We start from the raw sequence: 21,253 nt of genomic DNA on the forward strand, positions 1-21,253 counted from the left end.
AGGCTCTGTCGCTATGGAGATTTATGTGATTTATGGCACTTTAATTATAGCTTTTGCCGAAATGCGTACGTTTGCTGCTGTGGAGTGCCGGCTGGCAGGATTGCAACCTCGGCCGGACACATACACAGAAGATCGGCGCTCAGCTTGGTAAGAAGCCCAAGGGGGTGGAGGTGGAATCCAAGCACCGAGCTCCTGTGATTGTGTCTGGCTGAGGGAGCGATTCTGCCGCCAGCCAGCTGGCACAGCCCCGTGAGCAAAGAGTCAGTGGTGGGGTGGAGCCTTCTCACATAACATGGAAAAAATTACATTTCTAACACTCTGTGGGAAAAATTAACTTTCCGAGTTATTTTCCACGTTCCCTCTGCAAAAATCATCTTGAATGTGTGTTTTAAATTGTCTTCTTCCTCCGCTCCTAAAACTCAGAATATACTCAGCGGCAAGTTCCTGAAGTTAACGTAGGGTTTTTCCGATCGGTTCTTAAGGCCACTGTGCGTCGTCCTGAAAAATATCGATGTTGCCGAAAATCGGTCAAATGGCCATAAAATGGCCCGGAAATGAGTTTTCACCCAGACCTGCGCCAAAAAATCTGGAGTACAAAAAATCCAGCACTGAGTCGCCGCTGGTGGACAAACTTTGAGGAAATTTGCAAAATCATGATTGCTCAAAATAAAAATCAACGGACGCCAAAAAAAAACAGTGCCCAGTGGTAGTGAAAATTGAGCCCAAGGAAACTAAAATGAAATCCTCGAAAAACAGAATTTGTTTGAAAGTATTACAAACAAAGGAGAGAAGACAGAACTGCTAACCTAAGGGACGATGTTAAAGAAGACAGTTGCCCCGCTAAACCTTCAAAGACTGTGGGAACATTAGAAAACGGCTTTGGCATCAGAGAGTGAATGGCAAGTTAGTGAGAGGTTTGGTTTGCAGCAGCCAGGGTACAGAGAAGGACTGTTTAACCCCCCAGGAAAAGAGGCTGCAGCCAGCGGGATAGGAGTCCACCATCCCGGAAGAAAGAAGACGTAAAGAGCATACCCTCAGACAAGGGCATGATCAACCCCATGTCTTGGGCATTATACAGACTCTCCTTTTAAGGTTGTACAATTGGTAAAAGTAATAAAGCATTGTTGATTTTACCAATATATTGACTTATGTTTGTGACTGAACTTCCCTCTGGGGCTTGAACCTAAAATCTATAGTCATAGTATCAGCTGTGGCTCAGTGGGTAGCACTCGCACCTCTGAGTCAGAAGGTTGTGGGTTCAAGTCCCACTCCAGAGACTTGAGCACAAAAAAAAAAATCTAGGCTGACACGCCAGTGCAGTGTTGCACTGTCAGAGGTGCCGTCTTTCGGATGAGACATAAAACCGAGGCCCCGTCTGCTCTCTCAGGTGGATGTAAAAGATCCCATGGCACTATTTCGAAGAGGAGCAGGGAAATTCTCCCCGGTGTCCTGACCAATATTTATTCCTCAGTCAACATAACAAAAAAAGATTATCTGTTCATTATCACAGTGCTGTTTGTGGGAGCTTGCTTGTGCGCAAATTGGCTGCTGCGTTTCCCACATTACAACAGTGACTATACTCCAAAAGTACTTAATTGGCTGTAAAGCGCTTCGAGACGTCCGGTGGTCGTGAAAGGCGCTACATAAATCCAAATCTTTCTTTTTATTAAAATGAAAGCAGTGACAGGATCGGTCCTAGTCAGCATGGATTTATGAAAGGGAAATCATGCTTGACAAATCTTCTAGAATTTTTTGAGGATGTAACTAGTAGAGTGGACGAGGGAAAACCAGTGGATGTGGTGTCTTTGGACTTTCAAAAGGCTTTTGACAAGGTCCCACACAAGAGATTGGTGTGCAAAATGAAAGCACATGGTATTGGGGGTAATGTACTGATGTGGATAGAGAACTGGTTGGCAGACAGGAAGCAGAAAGTCGGGATAAAATTTTAAACGACAGCAAAGAATGACTCAGAAAGCAATAAAGGAAAGATAGATTATGAAAGTAAACTTGCGCAAAACATAAAAACAGATAGTTAAAGCTTTTACCGATATATAAAACAGAAAAGAGTGACTAAAGTAAATGTTGGTCCCTTAGAAAATGAGAAGGGGGATTTAATAATGGGAAATGTGGAAATGGCTGAGGCCGTAAACAATTATTTTGCTTCGGTCTTCACAGTGGAAGACACAAAAATCATGCCAAAAATTGCTGGTCACGGGAATGTAGGAAGAGAGGACCTTGAGACAATCACTATCACGAGGGAGGTAGTGCTGGACAGGCTAATGGGACTCAAGGTGAAATGCATCCCAGGGTATTAAAAGAGATGGCGGAAGTTATAGCAGATGCATTCGTTATAATCTACCAAAATTCTCTGGACTCTGGGGAGGTACCAGCGGATTGGAAAGCAGCTAATGTAACGCCTCTGTTTAAAAAAGGGGGGCAGACAAAAGTCAGGTAACTAGAGGCCGGTTAGTTTAACATCTGTCGTGGGGAAAATGCTTGAAGCTATCATTAAGGAAGAAATAGCGGGACATCTAGATAGGAATAGTGCAATCAAGCAGACGCAACATGGATTCATGAAGGAGAAATCATGTTTAACTAATGTACTGGAAATCTTTGAGGATATAACGAGCATGGTGGATAGAGGTCTACTGACGGATGGTGTATTTGGATTTCCAAAAGGCATTCGATAAGGTGCCACACAAAAGGTTACTGCAGAAGATACAGGTACGCGGAGTCAGAGGAAATGTATTAGCATGGATAGAGAATTGGCTAACTAACAGAAAGCAGAGAGTCGGAATAAATGGGTCCTTTTCAGGTTGGCAATCGGTGGTTAGTGGTGCGCCACAGGGATCGGTGCTGGGACCACAACTGTTTACAATATACATAGATGACCTGGAAGAGGGGACAGAGTGTAGTGTAACAAAATTTGCAGATGACACAAAGATTAGTGGGAAAGCGGGTTGTGTAGAGGACACAGAGAGGCTGTAAAGAGATTTAGTTAGGTTAAGCGAATGGGCTAAGGTTTGGCAGATGGAATACAATGTCGGAAAATGTGAGGTCATCCACCTTGGAAAAAAAAACAGTAAAAGGGAATATTATTTGAAAGGGGAGAAATTACAACATGCTGCGGTGCAAAGGGACCTGGGGGTCCTTGTGCATGAAACTCTTTTGAGGAGGGACCTGGGGGTCCTTGTGCATGAATCCCAAAAAGTTAGTTTGCAGGTGCAGCAGGTCATCAGGAAGGCGAATGGAATGTTGGCCTTCATTGCGAGAGGGATGGAGTACAAAAGCAGGGAGGTCCTGCTGCAACTGTACAGGGTATTGGTGAGGCCACATCTGGAGTACTGCATGCAGTTTTGGTCACCTTACTTAAGGAAGGATATACTAGCTTTGGAGGGGGTACAGAGACGATTCACTAGGCTGATTCCGGAGATGAGGGGGTTACCTTATGATGATAGATTGAGTAGACTGGGTCTTTACTCGTTGGAGTTCAGAAGGATGAGGGGTGATCTTATAGAAACATTTAAAATAATGAAAGGGATTGACAAGATAGAGGCAGAGAGGTTGTTTCCACTGGCCGGGGAGACTAGAACTAGGGGGCACAGCCTTGAAATACGGGGGAGCCAATTTAAAACCGAGTTGAGAAGGAATTTCTTCTCCCAGAGTGTTGTGAATCTGTGGAATTCTCTGTCCAAGGAAGCAGTTGAGGCTAGCTCATTGAATGTATTTAAATCACAGATAGATAGATTTTTAACTAATAAGGGAATTAAGGGTTATGGGGTGCGGGCAGGTAAGTGGAGCTGAGTCCACGGCCAGATCAGCCATGATCTTGTTGAATGGCGGAGCAGGCTCGAGGGGCTAGATGGCCTACTCCTGTTCCTAATTCTTATGTTCTTATGTTCTTATGGGTCCTTTTCAGAATGGCAGGCAGTGACTAGTGGGATGCTGCAGGGCTCAGTGCTGGGACCCCAGCTATTTAAAATATACATTAATGATTTAGATGAAGGAATTGAGTGTAATAGCTCCAAGTTTGCAGATGACACTAAACTGGGTGGCGGTGTGAGCTGTGAGGAGGACGCTATGAGACTGCAGGGTGACTTGGACAGGTTAGATGAGTGGGCAAATGCATGGCAGATGCAGTATATTGTGGATAAATGTGAGGTCATCCACTTTGGGGGCAAAACCACGAAGGCAGAATATTATCTGAATGGCGGCAGATTAGGAAAAGGAGGTGCAACGACACCTGGGTGTCATGGTTCATCAGTCATTGAAAGTTGGCATGCAGGTACAGCAGGCAGTGAAGGCGGCAAATGGCATGTTAGCCTTCATAGCTAGGGGATTTGAGTATAGGAGCAGGGAGGTCTTACTGCAGTTGTACAGGGCCTTGGTGAGGCCTCACCTGGAATATTGTGCTCTGTTTTGGTCTCCTAATCTGAGAAAGGACGTTCTTGCTATTGAGGGAGTGCAGCGAAGGTTCACCAGACTGATTCCCAGGATGGCTGGACTGACATATGAGGAGAGACTGGATCGACTGGGCCTGTTATCACTGGAGTTTAGAAGGATGAGAGGGAATCTCATAGAAACATGTAAAATTCTGACGGGACTCAACAGGTTAGATGCAGGAAGAATGTTCCCGATGTTGGGGGAAGTCCAGAACCATGGGACATAGTCTAAGGATAAGGGGTAAGCCATTTAGGACTGAGATGAGGAGAAACTTCTTCACTCAGAGAGTTGTTAACTTGTGGAATTCCCTACCGCAGAGAGCTGTTGATGCCAGTTCACTGGATATATTCAAGAGGGAGTTAGATATGGCCCTTACAGCTAAAGGGATCAAGGGGTATGGAGAGAAAGCAGGAAAGGGTACTGAGGTGAATGATCAGCCATGATCTTATTGAATGGTGGTACAGGCTCGAAGGGAGAATGGCCTACTCCTGCACCTATTTTCTATGTTTCTATGTTTAAAAAGTGGATAAAAATCCTACATGGGTGCATTATGACAAAAACAGGCATCTATTCGTCTACAATAGCAAAATACTGCGGATGCTGGAATCTGGAATAAAAACAGAAAATGCTGGAAATCTCAGCAGGTCAGGCAGCATCTGTGGAGAGGACCCAAAACGCTAACTCTGCTTCTTCTCCACAGATGCTGCCTGACCTGCTGAGATTTCCAGCACTTTCTGTTTTTATTCATCTACATTGTTTAACTTGTAATACTGCAGACTTGGATTGGACTGTACAGCCACGCAAGAACTCATGTTAAGAGTGGAGGCAGGTCTTCCTCGATTCCGAGGGACTGCCTATGATGATGAATATTGCAGATTAAACTACTTCATCATGACTTGCTGCCTGTTCACTGATCTTAGCTGGGGAAGCAGCTGAGTGCTACTGTCAACTTAAGCATCTCCTGGGCTGGAGAAAAAAGACACAATAAACCAGGAGCCCAGCTCCTGACTGCAATCCAGTGACCTCCGCTGGCAATTGGCCTTGTGTTTTTATGAGGTGTGGACAGGATGGGGCTTGGCGGAAACACTCTCTGTTCAGTCAAAGGCCTCGTCAACACTCAGCGTTGAAGGACAGGGACTTGGCTGAGGTTCCAATGTTTAGAGTATTACTCCAGCGGGAGTTCTCTCAGCCAGGAGTGTAGGAGACAAAATTGGAAAAAGAGAGATTTAGAGGAAAGATGAGTTCTACTAAAACATACATAACTTCATCAATTTATAGTAATTGTTCTTCCACACTGAAATTAGGCAATAGACCAAACAGCTTTATTCACTCAACTATTCCCCATATGAAAGTATCCGATCAATCAGCTTAATTCTCTCCACAAAGCTTTATTTTATGCTGAGATATTAGTATCCTAGTTCAGTATTTTTTCAGTCTATGGTTTGAAGGATTAGAAAATAAAATTCTGTTGCATGGCAAAGTATTTGAGTTACATTTCTTGTCGTTGTGCCATTACAGAGAGATGATCTCTCGATTCAGGAACTGTTCCTTTAGATTGGTAAACTGCGCCTATCACTCTGCTATTTAAGAATAGCGAGAGAGGGAAGCCTAAAGGTTTCGGATAAAAATGTTATTGGAATGTTGCCTATTTGGTGTTGTCTCTCACTTCAGTTCAGTTCAGTGGGGCTCTGGTGTGGAATGATATTGATGGAATGATGGGGGCATGCAGAGCAACCGGGAATTGGCCAGAAATCTATTGGAACCATACTCTGATGAGGCAGTCATAGACCGCCCTCGCAGAAGGCCGATTGAGTGCCTGCCTCCTCTGTCAATGCTGTTGCTGTTCCTGTTCCTCCTCCACCTCATCCTCCTCCTCTTCCTGAGGTGGTGCAGCTATGCCTGGTGGCAATGGCTGCGCCCTCATGATGGCCAAGTTGTGCAGCATGCAGCTGACGATGACAAAAAGCGACACTTGCTCAACCGAGTACTGGAGGACTCCTCCCAAGTGGTCAAAGCAGTGGAACCGTTGCTTGAGCACTCCGATGGTCTGCTCAATGATGTTCCTGGTGGCAGCATGGCTCCCATTGTACGAGTGCTGGGGTTTGTGGAGGGAAGTCATGAGCCAGGTGGAGAGCGGATAGCCCTGGTCTCCAAGCAGCCAGCCGCGAGCTTGATGTGGTGGCTGGAAGAGAGCTGGCACACCAGTCTGGCGCAGGATGAATGCATCGTGGCTGCTGCCAGGATAGCGGGCATTGACGGTGAGGATTCTGCATGTGCGGTCGCACACCAATTGCACACTCAGTGAGTGGTAGCCTTTGCGGTTACGGAATACCTCAGGATTGCGATGCGGTGCCTGCAAAGCGACGTGGGTGCAGGCAATGGCGCCCTGCACCACGGGGAACCCGACTATCCTGGCAAAGCCACATGTACCCTCGTGCCGCTTCTGTCTCGTCATGGGGAAAGAGATATAGGGCCCAAGTTTCCACATGATAAAAAACAGGCGCCCCTCCGAGCTGGGCGCCCGTTTTTCGCGCCTAAAACGGCGCCTAAAAAAAACAATCGTGATTCTGGAGCGTTCTGCAGCTCCTTGTCTGCCTGGCGCGGTGCCCGGGGGGGCGGAGCCTACACTCGCGCCGATTTTGTAAGTGGGAGGGGGCGGGTACTATTTAAATTAGTTTTTTTCCTGCCGGCAACGCTGCGCGTGCGCGTTGGAGCGTTCGCGCATGCTCAGTGTGAAAAAAACATTGGCACTCGGCCATTTTTGTAGTTCTTTGTAGCTGTTTAATTTTTGAACATTTTTTTAATAAAAGCACATTGGCATCAGCACATCAGCACTTGCAGCCTTCTCACTGTCTCCTCCCCCCCCCCCCCCACCGCGGGAAGAACGGGAGCCTCCTCTCCCCTCCGCCCCCACCCTCGCGGGAAAGAACGGGTGCTTCTTCCCCCCCACCCGCGGGAAGAACGGGCGCCTCCCCCCCCTCCCTCCCCGCGGGAAGAACGGGCGCCTCCCCCCCGCCCCCTGCGGGAAGAACGGGCGCCTCAGGCTGACTGCAGCATTCTCCGTGCCTGAAGCACTTTCACACAGGTAGGAAGATGGTTTATTTAATCTTTTCTTTGCTTATAAATGTTTATTCAGGTTGGATTTATTTGTAGAATATTTGTAGAAGTATAAATAAGGATTTATTATAGAATGTAATGAGTTCCCTCCCCCCCCCCCCTCCTGCGCCTGATTTTTTAATGTGTAGAACAGGTTTTTTCAGTTCTACAAAAATCTTCACTTGCTCCATTCTACTTTAGTTTGGAGTACGTTTTCACTGTGGAAACTTTGAAATCAGGCGTCAGTGGCTGGACACGCCCCCTTTTGAAGAAAAAATTCTGTTCCAAAGTAGAACTGTTCTACCTGACTAGAACTGCAGAAAAAAAAATGTGGAGAATTGCGATTTCTAAAATAGTCCGTTCTCCACCAGTTGCTCCTAAAAATCAGGCACAAATCATGTGGAAACTTGGGCCCATAGTCCCTCCTCCTTCTGTACAAACCATCAGTATTGCAATGCAAACTGCGATATGTTGGAGATGTCTCCTGTTGTACACTGGAAGGATCTACTGGCATAGAAATTGTGTGCGACAGTGACCTTGACTGCCACTGGGAGAGCCGTCCTCACACTGGTCTGAGGCTCGAGGTCTGGTTGCAGGAGATGGCAGAGCTCTGTGACCAAGTCCTTGCTGAAGCGCAGCATTCGAACACAATGTTCCTCAGTGAAATTGATGTCGGAGAATTGGTGCAGGAATACCCTGGAGGGTAAGGCCTCATGTTGAGAGCCCTGTTGGCCCTCCAGTCTCTGGCCACATTTTGCAGTGTTTCTCTCTGCCTCAGTTGCCTCCGACGATGATGCTGAAGCACGAGGTCCAGTGCCAGCACAGCCCCCATGAAACAATATAAACGTTGGGAGTTTCAAAGCTGCCCTCAATGAAAGTCACTAATCTTTATGAGCCACAATACTCTTTCAACTGCAAATAGGTGAAATCGGTCAAAAGACCTGTCTGCCTATGTGAAACATCCGACTGATACCCAACTGCTGAAGCGGTCATCGTTTTCGGCAGGTGCTAATTTTTGTTCTTGGGTGCCACCGGGACGTCAGTATCGCTGGGCGCAGCAGAGTGGTTTACCGCCACCACAAAACCCCCACCAAATTTAGCGGAAGGCGCTGTTCACGCCGCACCCGGGCACAAACTCATTTGCACCCCTAACGGGAGACGAAAAGTAGCCCAATTTCTCCCCCATGGAGTGAGGCCACAGATCAGCCAGGATATCATTGAATGGCGAAACAGGCTCAAGGGGCTCCATGGCCTACTCCTGTTCCTATGAAGTAGCATGGGAGGAGGTTTGTGTGGAGCCGAATAGCCTGTTTCTATGTAACTCCATATATAAATAAATTACTTTTCTGTGACTTACAAGGTAGTAATCCAATTAAGTGACTGAAAGTAACTCAAAAACCAGAAGGCAGGCTCCTTGCATACATAATACAGCAACAAATTTTATATTGCTCGTTTGGCAAGTTAAGTGCCCAAAGAAAGTGACCATTGACAAAGCCCCATTCGATATTTTCGGACGGACAAACAGTTGGCAATTTCAAACCTGACCACGGCTCGCTCAGGACTGCATCATTAAACTGGGAGTCATGCAGTCTCACACACTCAAAACTGCTTTATCCTGATGAACAATAATGGGGAACAATATGGTTTTTCTGACCATCACAATATTGTATTGCAGAAGTGCATGCGATGGCCCCTAATTTGCGGTCAGTGGCAAAGCAAAGATTGAAATCAGTGTAGTTTAGTGGGAATCCCATAGTACGAGCTGCTGTGACGTCAACAAGCTGTCTAAGCAGCCAATCACATTGCAGAATTCTCACAGACAGCAAACCAAGAAATAGAAAGCACTAATAATCAATCAATTTTTTAAAAATTTACAAAGATTGAAATAAAGATTTTTACATACACACTGGGTTAAGGTAGAAGCTAAAGTATCATGAACAAATTGTCATTTTTAACATAATGGAGAAATTTTACATTCCACCAATACAACATTAGTTTTTCGGGGCCAGAAGAGTTATCAATAGTTTTTACTCGGATTGCCCTCATTTGAATGGGTCCAACTCAGTTACACCTCATTTGAATGGGTCCAACTTTTTATGGGGTTTCCAACAGGATATTTGTTTGAAAAGGGGAAGTTTTAGTCAGATTGCTGATTTCACAGACTGCCGGCTCGGTGAGGCGGTGGGCATAGCACAGCCAGGATGGGAGGAGTGAATGACACGCCGCAACTTCAGGATTTCCACGTCAGGCTGCGCATGCGCCAACTCCCGAAGCTGCGGTCAGTTTCAAAGGTGAAATGATGGCCAACACTGCCAGGTCATCAGCACCGCAAGTTCCGGGCCAATATTTCTGCAACTTGCATAATGCAACATTAGAAGCTGCAAGGACATGGCTCAGGTAGCTTTTGTGACCATCTGCCAAAACTGAGATAGAACTGCAACCTTTAATTGCCACATCAGCTGTTATCTTCCACAACACACATACCAGCTGACTGCCCGCCTCCCTTCCACAGCCATGTCTGCTACCTGGGTGGCCCTGGAGAGGGAGCACGGTACATTTGAGGCCTTCCTCGACCGGTGGGCACTAGATACCAGATGTTATATTATTTCATTTATAAGTTTCCCTTTGTTTTGCAGTTTAGTTCTCCATTAATTGTACCCCTCTTTAAAAAAAAAAAGGCACTTTTGTTAGGTTTTTTTTGTTTGATGACCCTGGGGCAACCCAGTGTCTCCTTAGCGTTTTATCAAGAAAAATCATTCCAGCAAAGTGACAAAATGTAGTCAGTAACAGATATCTTTACAACCTCGCCGTCTGGAGGAAAGGATTGTTCACGCACAAGGAGACCTGCTGAGTGCAACCTTCATTGAGTAGAAGAAATGTGATTCAGAAGCTGTATAAAAAGGACCTCATTCCATTGTGCTTTGAACAGCAATTACATTATTTTGCACAAAATTATTTTTAAATGCATTTTCAATCAAAAGCCTTTTTTAGGCAACTGTAACATCGCTAGACATAAAATGAGGGTCAATAATTACATCATCTGGTTTGTAAAAACACATCTTTTTGTGGAACGAGGGCATTTTATTTTTTTTTTTTAGAAACCACTCACATGTATTCCATGTCTTTCTGGGTGTCTTCTACAGAGATGCCCAATAGCACACAGATTCCTCGTCCTATTGAGCTGATCTGTTCTTCACCCACTGAAAAACAAAGTGGAAACCTTTGTGAAATGGACTGAAATACACCCTTAAAATCCTGATTACAATTATACACAAGTTAAATAGAGTTATGTGTTAGAAACACACGAACCATCCCTGTGCCACAATAAACATCTTCCCCCTAGGTCCCACAACAAGCCCAGAGACAGCAATAGCCTTCCTGCCTGGCTGGAATGTACTCATTAATCATATATCACCTGCACAAAATGGTAATAGCCTGACTCATCATGCAGCTATGTGTCTTTGCCACTTTCAGTATATGAACAGGATATAGCACGATTGAAGGGTCATTGTACACCTGTAATTGTAAGTATTAACTTTCAAAATAAAGAGTCTCATGGTCCCTTTTGAAACTCAATGCCGAAAATAGTTATGATTGACTTTTGTTTCGCGCAACCAATGTGTTACCCACCTTTTATATAAACAGTAACAACTTGCATTTATATAGCGCCTTTAATGCAGTAAAACGTCCCAAGGTACTTCACAGGAATGACCATCAATCAAAATTTGACACTGCGCCACAATATTAGGACAGGCTTGGTCAAAGAGGAAGGTTTTAAGGAGCTTCTTAAAGGAGGAAAGTGAGGCAAAGAATTTTAAGGAGGGAATTCCAGAGCTTAGAGCCTAGGCAGCTGAAGGCATGGCCACCAATGGTGGAACGATGAAAATCGGGGATGCGCAGGAGGCGGGGATTGTAGGAGATCCAGTACTGATGAGATCAGCAGGGTTCAGACATTGAGGGAGCTCAGGTGACATATACAGTTGGTGCTGGAGAACTGGCAAGTTGATGGCCATCTTGCATTCTGTTAATTCAGCTCAGTCAACTGTTGCTCTCAGTAATTTATTCAAGTTTACACCCTCACCAGCACTTGCCCTTTCAACTTCTCTTATTCGTGACCAAGTTTGCCCAAAGTCATTCAGACTCGTCATCTTGAGGAGGGTGGCATTTTCTGTGCCAAAGTCCACCTGCTTCAACATCAGGGCGGTATGGTCAGGCTCTCAATATTCTGCAAGGTCACAGTTAATGACTGGAGTAGCAATGTTAGGAGTTGTTACTGCTTTAACCAGAATTTCATGCCTTTGGCCAACAACAGAAAACAGAGAGTCGGGGTTAAGTGTAGCTACTCAGACTGGCAAAATGTGGGAAGCGGTGTTCCACAGGGGTCGGTGCTGGGATCACTGTTGTTCACCATTCACAGAAACGATTTGGACTTGGGATTCGGAAGCACTATGTCAAAATTTGCAGATTACAACAAATTGACTGTTATGGTTAATAACTAAAGCAAATATTGAGGAAGACTGCAAATACAAGACAACATTGATAAACTTGCAGAATGAGCATGTAATTGACAAATGAATTTCAAGCAGACAAGTTATGTTAAACTTGTGTAGAACCTTGATTAGGCCACACGGAGTACTATGTACAGTCCTGATCTCCATATTATAAAAAGGATATAGAGGCACTGGAGAACGTGCAACAAAAGATTTACATAGGATGATACCAGGGCTGAGAGGTTATAACTTTCAGGAATGATTGAACAGGATGGGACTCTTTTCGCCAGATAAGAGAAGGCTGAGGGGTAATCTGATATTGGTCTTTAAGATTATGAAAGGGTTTGATAGGGTAGACTCAGGGAAGATGATTCCACTTGTGGGGAGACCAAAACTAGGGGCCATAAATATAAGATGGTCACCAATAAATCCAATAGGGAATTCAGGAGGAACTTCTTTATGCAGAGAGTGGTTAGAATGTGGAGCGTGCTACTGTAAGGTGTAGTTGAGGCGACTGGCATAGATGCTTTCAAGGGGAAGCTGGATAAACACATGGTGGAGAAAGAAATGGAAGATTATGCTGATAGGGTTAGGTACAAGAGGGGTGGGAGGAGGCTCATGTGGAGCATAAACACCAGCGTGGACCTGTTGGGCCAAACGGCCTGTTTCTGTCCAGTACATTCAATGCAATTGTATGTAACTTTCATTTGAAGAATTATTGGGTAAGAGAGGAGACACACACCAGAGGAGAAAGTGACATAACCAGTGGGAGTAGGACTGAAGTTAAAACGGAGACAAATCGTCAGATACCATAGTGACAAGTGTCAGTCATACAGAAAGAGAGAAACAAAGTGAGACTGGAAGTCACTGAAAGAACTAACAAGTGGGAAAAAATGGAGAAAAAACTGTTGCAGGGAGTGTCTTGGTTTATTTTTCTCTGGAAAGAATAGCTCAGGCGGTCAAGTGTACAGTATAATATATTGTGCATTACACAGTATTGGAGCCTACTGTTAAAAAGCAGTACATCTTCTGACTCACGACAAGCAATGTCGCAGGAGACCCACTAATACCCATACAAATTTCTACCAGTAAGTGCCTGGAAGAGTGGTGGATGCAGAAACCCTCACCACATTTAAAAAATGATTGTATGGGCACTTAAAGTGCAGTAACCTGCAGGGTTACTGACCTAGAGCTGGTAATTGGGATTAGACTGGATAACCTCTTGTTGGCCGGCGTAGATGTGATGTTAAGTGCTACACGGAATTGAATACGGCCAGGGTGAACTAATTTTGATCGCCTGGATGGGTCGGAGAGGAATTTTACCAGATTTCTTTTCCCCCAATTGGCCTGGGTTTTTAATCTGGTTTTTGCCTCTCCCAGGAGATCACGTGGCTCCGGTTGGGGTGTAGTCTAGAATGTTTCAGTGTAAGGGGTGTCGCAGTTGTGTGAGGCGGACTGGTTGGGCTGGGGGTTCTTTGCCTCTCCGCCATTGTTCATATGTTTATATGTAACCTTCAGGGCTGCTGACCGAGGGCCGTGCAGCTCTTTGAAGGCTGGCGCGGACATGATGGGCCAAAATGGCCTCCTGCGTTGTAAATTTCTATGTTTCTATGTTTAAATGCCTAAAGAATTTTGGGGGGGGGGGGGGGGGGAAAGGGTGTTGTTTTCTCTTTAATTTATTGGGAAAAACCTTGAAATTATCCACTGTTTTCTTTAGGAAAAAAAGATCCAGAGGTGTGTGTATCTCTCTGGGACGTGAGTATGGATCGTGTCAGATCATGGATGCAATGCACACTTGTGGCAGTAAAAGAAACGAATGCTATGCAATTTGGATTTTTTTTTTTAAAGATGCGCGGTGCCATTGTGATTAATATAATCTTAATAGTGCAGCAAACATCAGTCTTCCACTCCTAGTCGGTTGTGGAGCACTGACACCGTTACCATACCGATAGTCCCCGGAACACGGAGATCACCAATCAAAGGCTGACTCAGGGCACACAAGGCACCTTTTCCTAAAAGCAGGAAGACAGCTGTTCCCCAGTGCCATAATCCACAACAACCAGCATCACTGTGGCAGGTAGGTGGTTGGAGCTCCAACTATAAACATGGGGAGGGGGGCAAGGGGGTAGAATTTATGGTTTGGGCACAATCGCCGATTCCGGCGCAAAATAGTGGCCATTTTTAAGTGTTTCCCCCCCCCAAGTTTCTGCTCAAACTCATGTGCATATTGCCGAATGTAAAATCTGCAATTGTGCAGTGCTTTTTTTCAATTTTGCTTTCAAAAATGTTCCTTGATACATTCACGAGCGGTAACTTAGTATAAATTTTGATTAATACAGCTGCAAATGGGGTTATCACAAAAACTAAGCACTTTTCCTCAGTGTCAATCCACCACCTGGGAGTAACCTGATTTTAAATTACTGAAAATATACAAAACTATTTTCGAGTTAAACTGAGGTACAGTAGTCAGTTCCTTAGTAAATTTTAAGGAAAAATTCATTCAAAACGTACCTATTAGTGTCTTAGCACCCAAAAGATCGATCCAGCTTAATTTTTGGAGCCTCCTCGAAGGCAAACGAGTGCAATTAGCAGATACTCACCGTGATTAATTCAACCTGGGGGCAGGATTCGTTTAGTGGTCGGGGCCTGTATCTAGCACGTTTTTAAAACTGGCATAAAAGATGGCGGAAACTCGCGTTGCACTGAACGCAATTTGCACTTAAAATTCCACGCTCTTTTGCGCTGGTTACACCAATATCAGGCGAACTGCGCTAAAAAATGCAGCCCAATTGGAGCGGAAACTCCAGGTCAGGTGCTTCAATTTGATTTTTCAATTTTTTTCCAAAAACCTAGGAGTTTTTACACAGAACGTACAACACAGAGACAGTTCATTCAGGCTCACTGGTCCATGTTAGTGTTTATACTTCACACGAGCCTCCTCCCACGTTACTTCATCTCACCCCATCAACACAACCTTTTATTCCTTTCTCCCTCGTGTGATTATCTAGCTCCCCTTTGAATGCCATCTAGTAAGAGTCTAATGGTGATCAGCCATGATCTTATTGAATGGCGGAGCAGGCTCGAGGGGACAAATGGCCTACTCCTGCTCCTATTTCTTATGTTCGTATGAACTGTGTCAATAATTGTGTTTTTTTTTTAATTTGACGATACAATTTTTAGTTGTTTTCTTAAGTTTTATGGATGCTCCGAATCTACCTGGGATTTAGGGGGGGGGGGGGGGGTCTAGAGTTTTCCCACTGATTTTTTTAAAAACATCTTTTACACTAAGATTAAAACCTGGCAACCCGCTCCGAAAAACTGTTTTATTAAATTTGTCAATAAAAACTGACATGAATGATCCTTACTTATCCAGATAGCAACAATTAAGCCTGCACCTTTTGAATCAACTTTCAACATGCGGAGTGGAGAAGCTGGTTACAGTCAGCAAAGGGAGCAGCAGATATTTTCAGAGCACTTACTGGGCAAAGTGGGGTCAGACAAAGAGTAACAGCTGCTTGGTGGATTTTACATATTAAACAGTTCATTTAAATTCAGATCCGTCTCTATAAGTATTAATAATTTAACAAATTCCTCATTTATTTTCCTTTCTAACCACCCCCGCCTCCAGTTATTAGTATGTGTTCTGCAATGCCATTTATCATTCTCTGATCAGCTTGGCTGGTAAGCAACAGATTCTTCTATGAATCCACTTCTCTTCCATTCTGATGGGGTAGTTACTCTCTTTCCAAAACATATAACTGACTGTTACCCACTTTTTCCCTTCATCACTAACCACAATGCTAGTAAACAACCTTTCTATATTGCTCCATTCCTTTCAAATATTATGAGCAGCATCAAGGGTGTCCCAGTCGTGTTTGGAATCTAATAGGACCACTGGTCCCAACAGAATCCTTCCCATTGTTTTAAGGATGTTCTGAACTTACTCCTGTCCTGATATCTCATCAGTCTCTCTTATTCAAACTCCGGTTAAGATTCCTACATTTTATATCAAAACAGAAATGTATTTTATGCATCAACTAAATGGTACAATTTTAAAAGCGGTGCAGGAACAGAGAGACCTGGGGATATATGTACACAAGACTTTGATAATGGCAGGTCAAGTTGAGAAGGTAGTTAAAAAGGCATATGCGATACTTAGCTTTGATAGAGGCATAGAGTACAAATTATGCTAAGCCATTACAAAACACTGGTTAGACCGCAGCCTATTGTGGCCAATTCTGGGCACCACACTTTAGGAAAGTTGTACAGGCCTTAAAGGGAGTGCAGAGGAGACTTACTAGCATGGTGCCAGGGATGAAGAACTTTAGTTACTTGGAGAGACTGGACAAGCTGTAGTTTGTTCTCCTTGAGCAGAGAAGGTTTAGGGGAAATTTGATATAAAGGTGGTCAAAATTATGAAGAGTTCTGATCGAGTAAATGAGGAGAAATTGTTTCCTGTGGCAGAAGGATCGGTAACCAGAGGACACAGATTTAAGGTAATTGGTAGAAGAATCTGAGCCAATGTGAGGAAATAAATCTTGTGGCGAGTTGTTATGATCTGGAATGCACGGCCTGAAAGGGTGGTAGAAGCAGATTCAATCATAACTTTCAAAAGGAAATTGAATACTTGGAGGGGAAAAATTGCAGGGCTGTGGGAAAAGGGCCGGGGAGTAGGATTAATTGTTTAGCTGTTACAAATAGTCAGCACAGGCATGATGGGCTGAATGGCCTCCTGTGCTGTATGATTCTATGATTCTATGAACTGATGGTAATAATGAATTAGGGACAAGCATATGGTCCCATGTTGGACTTGAGCCATAATGTAAATGAAAGGCAAAGCCTAAAGCCAATTCATAATTTTATTAGCACATCAACGACGACATGGTTAATACCATCATAAGACTATGTATTGAATAGTACCATTAAGTATTTAGGTAATTATCAGAATATCAATCATTACAGACAGAAATGTCAATTAAGTGGATCGTAGTATCATAGCTTTACTTTCTAACAGTATAAGTTATGCTGTGTCCAAGATCACTGTACCATTAGCAAGGTTCCATTGACAGCTTGTTTTCGATCTATCACTGATAACATCGAGCTCCACCACCCCCACTCCTGATTCACCCAAATCACTGTACAAATAACCCATCTGATTGGAGAATCCAGGCTCTTCAGCAAGTAATGATGCTAGCATCCTTCTCATTTTTATTATTTTCAAGCATATTCTCCAGATTTGCATCTTTAATAACCTTGTGTACACCAATAAATCTTTCACCCTCTTGTTCCCCCATCCCTTCACCCATCAAAATATCTTCCTACACTGATTCCAACTCACCTTGGTCTAACTATTCACTCCTGTCGTCCACAGCATTCCCAATGCATTCACTGAAAACTTCCCCCTATTTTCCATCACACAGACTCATCTTCATCGGGCTTGGTAGTACTTCCTCTCGTTAGTGAGCCATATGCAAAACTCACCAGCAATGCCCCCCCCACTGGATCTCTTTTGGTTAGGAGGCCACATCTATTCCTTTATATCTTCATCCCCATCAAGGCCACTTAAATAGTATCAGTAACTGCCTACTTAAAATTGATTGTTTATTGCAAAGTCAGGTGTTACCCAGTCAGGTGGTAACATTTCATTAATAAATTCAACATTTTCAAATCTATACATAGATGAACACTAAACTCCAACACTTTATTAAAACCAATAGTGTAATCCAAACAATCTCAAAAGTTACCACACCAAGGTGACCATCATCTTGTGTATTGAATACATTCTGACGAGTGTGTATTTCAATAGTTTCTCCATTCAGATGCTCTGTAGGTTTATATTACATCTAGATTTAAATAATGTAATATCATCCAAGGACAGAGTACATAAGAACATAAGAAATAGGAGCTGGAGTAGGCCATTTGGCCCTTCGAGCCTGCTCCGCTATTCAGCAAGATCGTAGCTGATCTCAACTCCACCTTCCTGCAATCTTCCCATAATCCCTTAATTCCCAAAACTTTATCGACCTCAGTCTTGAATATACTCATCGACTGAACATCTACAGCTCTCTGGGGCAGAGAACTCCCCCAGACTGAAGAAATTTCTCCTTAGCTCAGTCCTAAATGGCCAACCCCTTATTCTGAGACAGTGGCCCCATGTTCTAGATTCCACAGCCAGGAGAAACATTTTCTTAGCATTAATCCTGTTAAGCCCCTTAAGAATTTTATATGTTTCAATGAGATCACCTCTCATTCTTCTAAACTCTAGGGAATAAAGGCCTAGTCTACTCAATCTCTCCTCATAGGACAATCCCCCAACACAGGAACCAGTCTAGTGAACCTTCGCTGCACTCCCTCTAAGGCAATTATGTCTTTCCTTAGGTAAGGAGACCAGAACTGTACACAGTACTCCAGGTGTGACCTCACCAATGCCCTGTATAATTGTAGTATGACTTCTTTACTCTTATACTGTAATTGTTTTGTAACAACTAACATACCATCTGCTTTCCTAATTGCTTGCTGTACCTGCATGTTAACTTTCTGTGATTCATGTTCAAGGACACAAAGGTCCCTCTGAATGCAAACATTTCCCAGGCTCTCACCATCCAAAAATATTCAGTGTTGTTGTTTTTCCTACCGAAGTGGATAACTTCACACTTCCCCACATTGTATTCCATTTGCCATGTCTTGCCCACTCAGTCAACCTGTCTATATCTCTCTGTAGCCTCTTTGTGTCCTCCTCACAGATACTTTCCCACGTAACTTCGTATCATCAGCAAACTTGGATACATTACACTCAGTTCTTCCTCTAAGTCATTGATATAGATTGTAAATAGCTGAGGCCCAAGCACTGATCCTTGTGGCACCCTTCTAGTTACAGCCTGCCAACCTGAAAAAGTCCTATTTATTCCTACTCTCTGTCTTCTGTCCATTAACCAATCCTCAATCCATTCTAATATATTACCCCCAATCCCATGAGTCCTAATTTTGTGTAATAACGTCTTGTGTGGCATCTTATCGAATGCTTTGGGAAAATCCAACTATACGACATCCACTGGTTCCCCCTTATCTATCCTACTAGTTACAGCATCAAAAAACTCTGATTTATCAAACACGATTTCCTCTTTATAAAACCATGTTGATTCTGCCTAATCATATTACGATTTTTTAGTGCCCTGTTACCACATCCCTAATAATAAATTTTAGCATTTTGCCTAAGTTTTCACGACCACCAGTTTTCTTGGGCACATTCGGCCAGTATAGATGGCCTGAACGACCAACATCTTTTAAATGCTGAGAGGTGTAAACAGATAAACCTGAACCAGATCCCCACATAGCCAAGGTAGGACGTGCTAAAAGACTAACATCCAAGAGCTGATGAATCCAAAAAGGTTTGGTCATTAATTATTTCAGTAAACAATGTTTTTCACTCAAATACAGTACAATTAATACTTCCAATAGAATTTCAGTTACAGAAAAACGGAAGGTATGGTGAAATTTTCCTGTGTTGTCAACTTGCACTATAGATTGGGTAAGAAAACGAAGTGTTTTGATTTGTATAACATAACATTAGGATGAAATAGTGGTTGAAGATGATAATTGATCAGAGAAGCGTACTGCACACATTTAAGGTGCATCTACTAAAATGCAAGCTTCCCCATTGCGTATTAACACCGACGCGTTAAATATTACATGGTTATATACAAGATTGCGGAAATGCAAAAGGAGTCGCCTGCTGAATGTGCCCAATTGTAACGAGAGTGGTGCTGAGCTTACGGCCAGGCAATGCTCCTGTCGGGAGTGAGACTGCACAGCGGGGTTTGGGACTGCCAGCTTCCAATGCCGAACAATAGGTGTGAGACATCAGTGTGTGCAGGTTGTGAATAGAGGCGCAGCCGGAAGGGCTCACAGAGCCAGAGCGGGCTCTTGCAGCACAGGCTCTTGCAGCACAGGAGCTGCCCCACTGACAGGCGCTCCAACCTCCCGCAGCCCTGTGCAGCCTGTACCTTGTGTCAGTGCAAGCCCATCGCCCCGCCACCACCCCACATCCAAGGGGCAAGCAAGCACACAGCCATGGCCTTGCATTGTGCCAGCAAGCAGCAGCAAGGAATGCATAAAGCAAGCACACCACCCTCCCCCCCCGAGCCCAAAAAGCAGGCAACGAGGCTTCAGGACTGACCTGTCACACTGGCTTTTGCAACTCTCTGAATAATGGCCTTCATGGTCTTTTAACAGAGTGATTTGGTAACAAGACAGCGGTGGGGTTGCTGGAAGCCGGGTTGCTTTCTTTCTTGGTGCAGTCGCAGTGTTAAAGCAGGAAGGTGGGGGGGGAGAGGGAAAGGCTGGTGAAACTCAGCGCAGTGATTCCCCTACAGGACAGAAGCAGTGCTGCACACTCACTGACTCCACTGCAGCCCAATACAGAGCATGCTTACCCCAGCCACCCTTCACACAAAACCTTTCCTCAATAACTCATTCTGTTGCAATACACTTTATAAGGCCCCTCCCCCCTTTGCCAAGAGGCTCAAGAGTGATCTTTATGATTTCACAAATTTACAATACAGGGCAACTCTCGATTTCAAAATTATCATTTACAAATCCCTCCATGGCCTCGCCCCTCCCTATCTCTGTAATCTCCTTCAGCCTCGCAACCGCCCCCCCCCAGAGATATCTGCGCTCCTCTAATTCTGCCCTCTTGAGCATCCCTGATTATAATCACTCAACCATCGGTGGCTGTGCCTTCAGCTGCCTGGGCCCTAAGCTCTGGAACTTCCTCCCTAAACATCTCCGCCTCTCTTTCCTCCTTTAAGATGCTCCTTGAAGCCTACCTGCTGTAATTTCTTCTTATGTGGCTCGGTGTCAAATTTTTGTTGTTGTCTTGTAACACTGCTGTGAAGCACCGTGGGACGTTTTACTACGTTAAAGGTGCTATATAAATACAATTTGTTGTTGTGAAGTCTTGGATATTTCCAGTCAGCTAAAAAAAAATTTGACCCTCCCCCCGCCCCCTTCAAAGAAGGGAGGGAAGGATATGTTTATAAGCGTTTTTTTTTTACTTTTACCTCCCTCACCCTTCAATGCTCCCCCCTCAATGTTCGCCGCTCCAGAAGGTGTTGACGTTTGCTGAGGCAGGTTCCACTGGCACCAGGAGCACTCGAGCACAGGGACCAAATGACCATTTTCCTTTTGTGAGCCTTAAAAGCGAGTGTCAGCATGTTGCCTAACCA

At 44.3% G+C, this 21,253-nt stretch overlaps 1 protein-coding gene across 2 annotated transcripts in view; it reads right to left on the reverse strand.

Annotated features, from left to right (window-relative positions):
- dtd1 (D-aminoacyl-tRNA deacylase 1) overlaps positions 1-20,341 on the reverse strand; it is a 239,302-nt gene extending 218,961 nt beyond the window's left edge. For both annotated transcript variants that reach the window (XM_070888808.1, XM_070888807.1), the window contains exons 1-2: positions 20,206-20,341; positions 10,649-10,739 (exon numbers count right to left, since the gene is read on the reverse strand). In XM_070888808.1, the coding sequence (XP_070744909.1) occupies positions 10,649-10,739; positions 20,206-20,248 (134 nt within the window). In that variant the 5' untranslated portion in view covers positions 20,249-20,341. The remainder of the gene's footprint in view (positions 1-10,648; positions 10,740-20,205) is intronic.
- Positions 20,342-21,253: the final 912 nt, after the last annotated feature.

Source organism: Pristiophorus japonicus, chromosome 9 (assembly GCF_044704955.1).
Source record: "Pristiophorus japonicus isolate sPriJap1 chromosome 9, sPriJap1.hap1, whole genome shotgun sequence".
Lineage (NCBI taxonomy): Eukaryota > Metazoa > Chordata > Chondrichthyes > Pristiophoridae > Pristiophorus > Pristiophorus japonicus.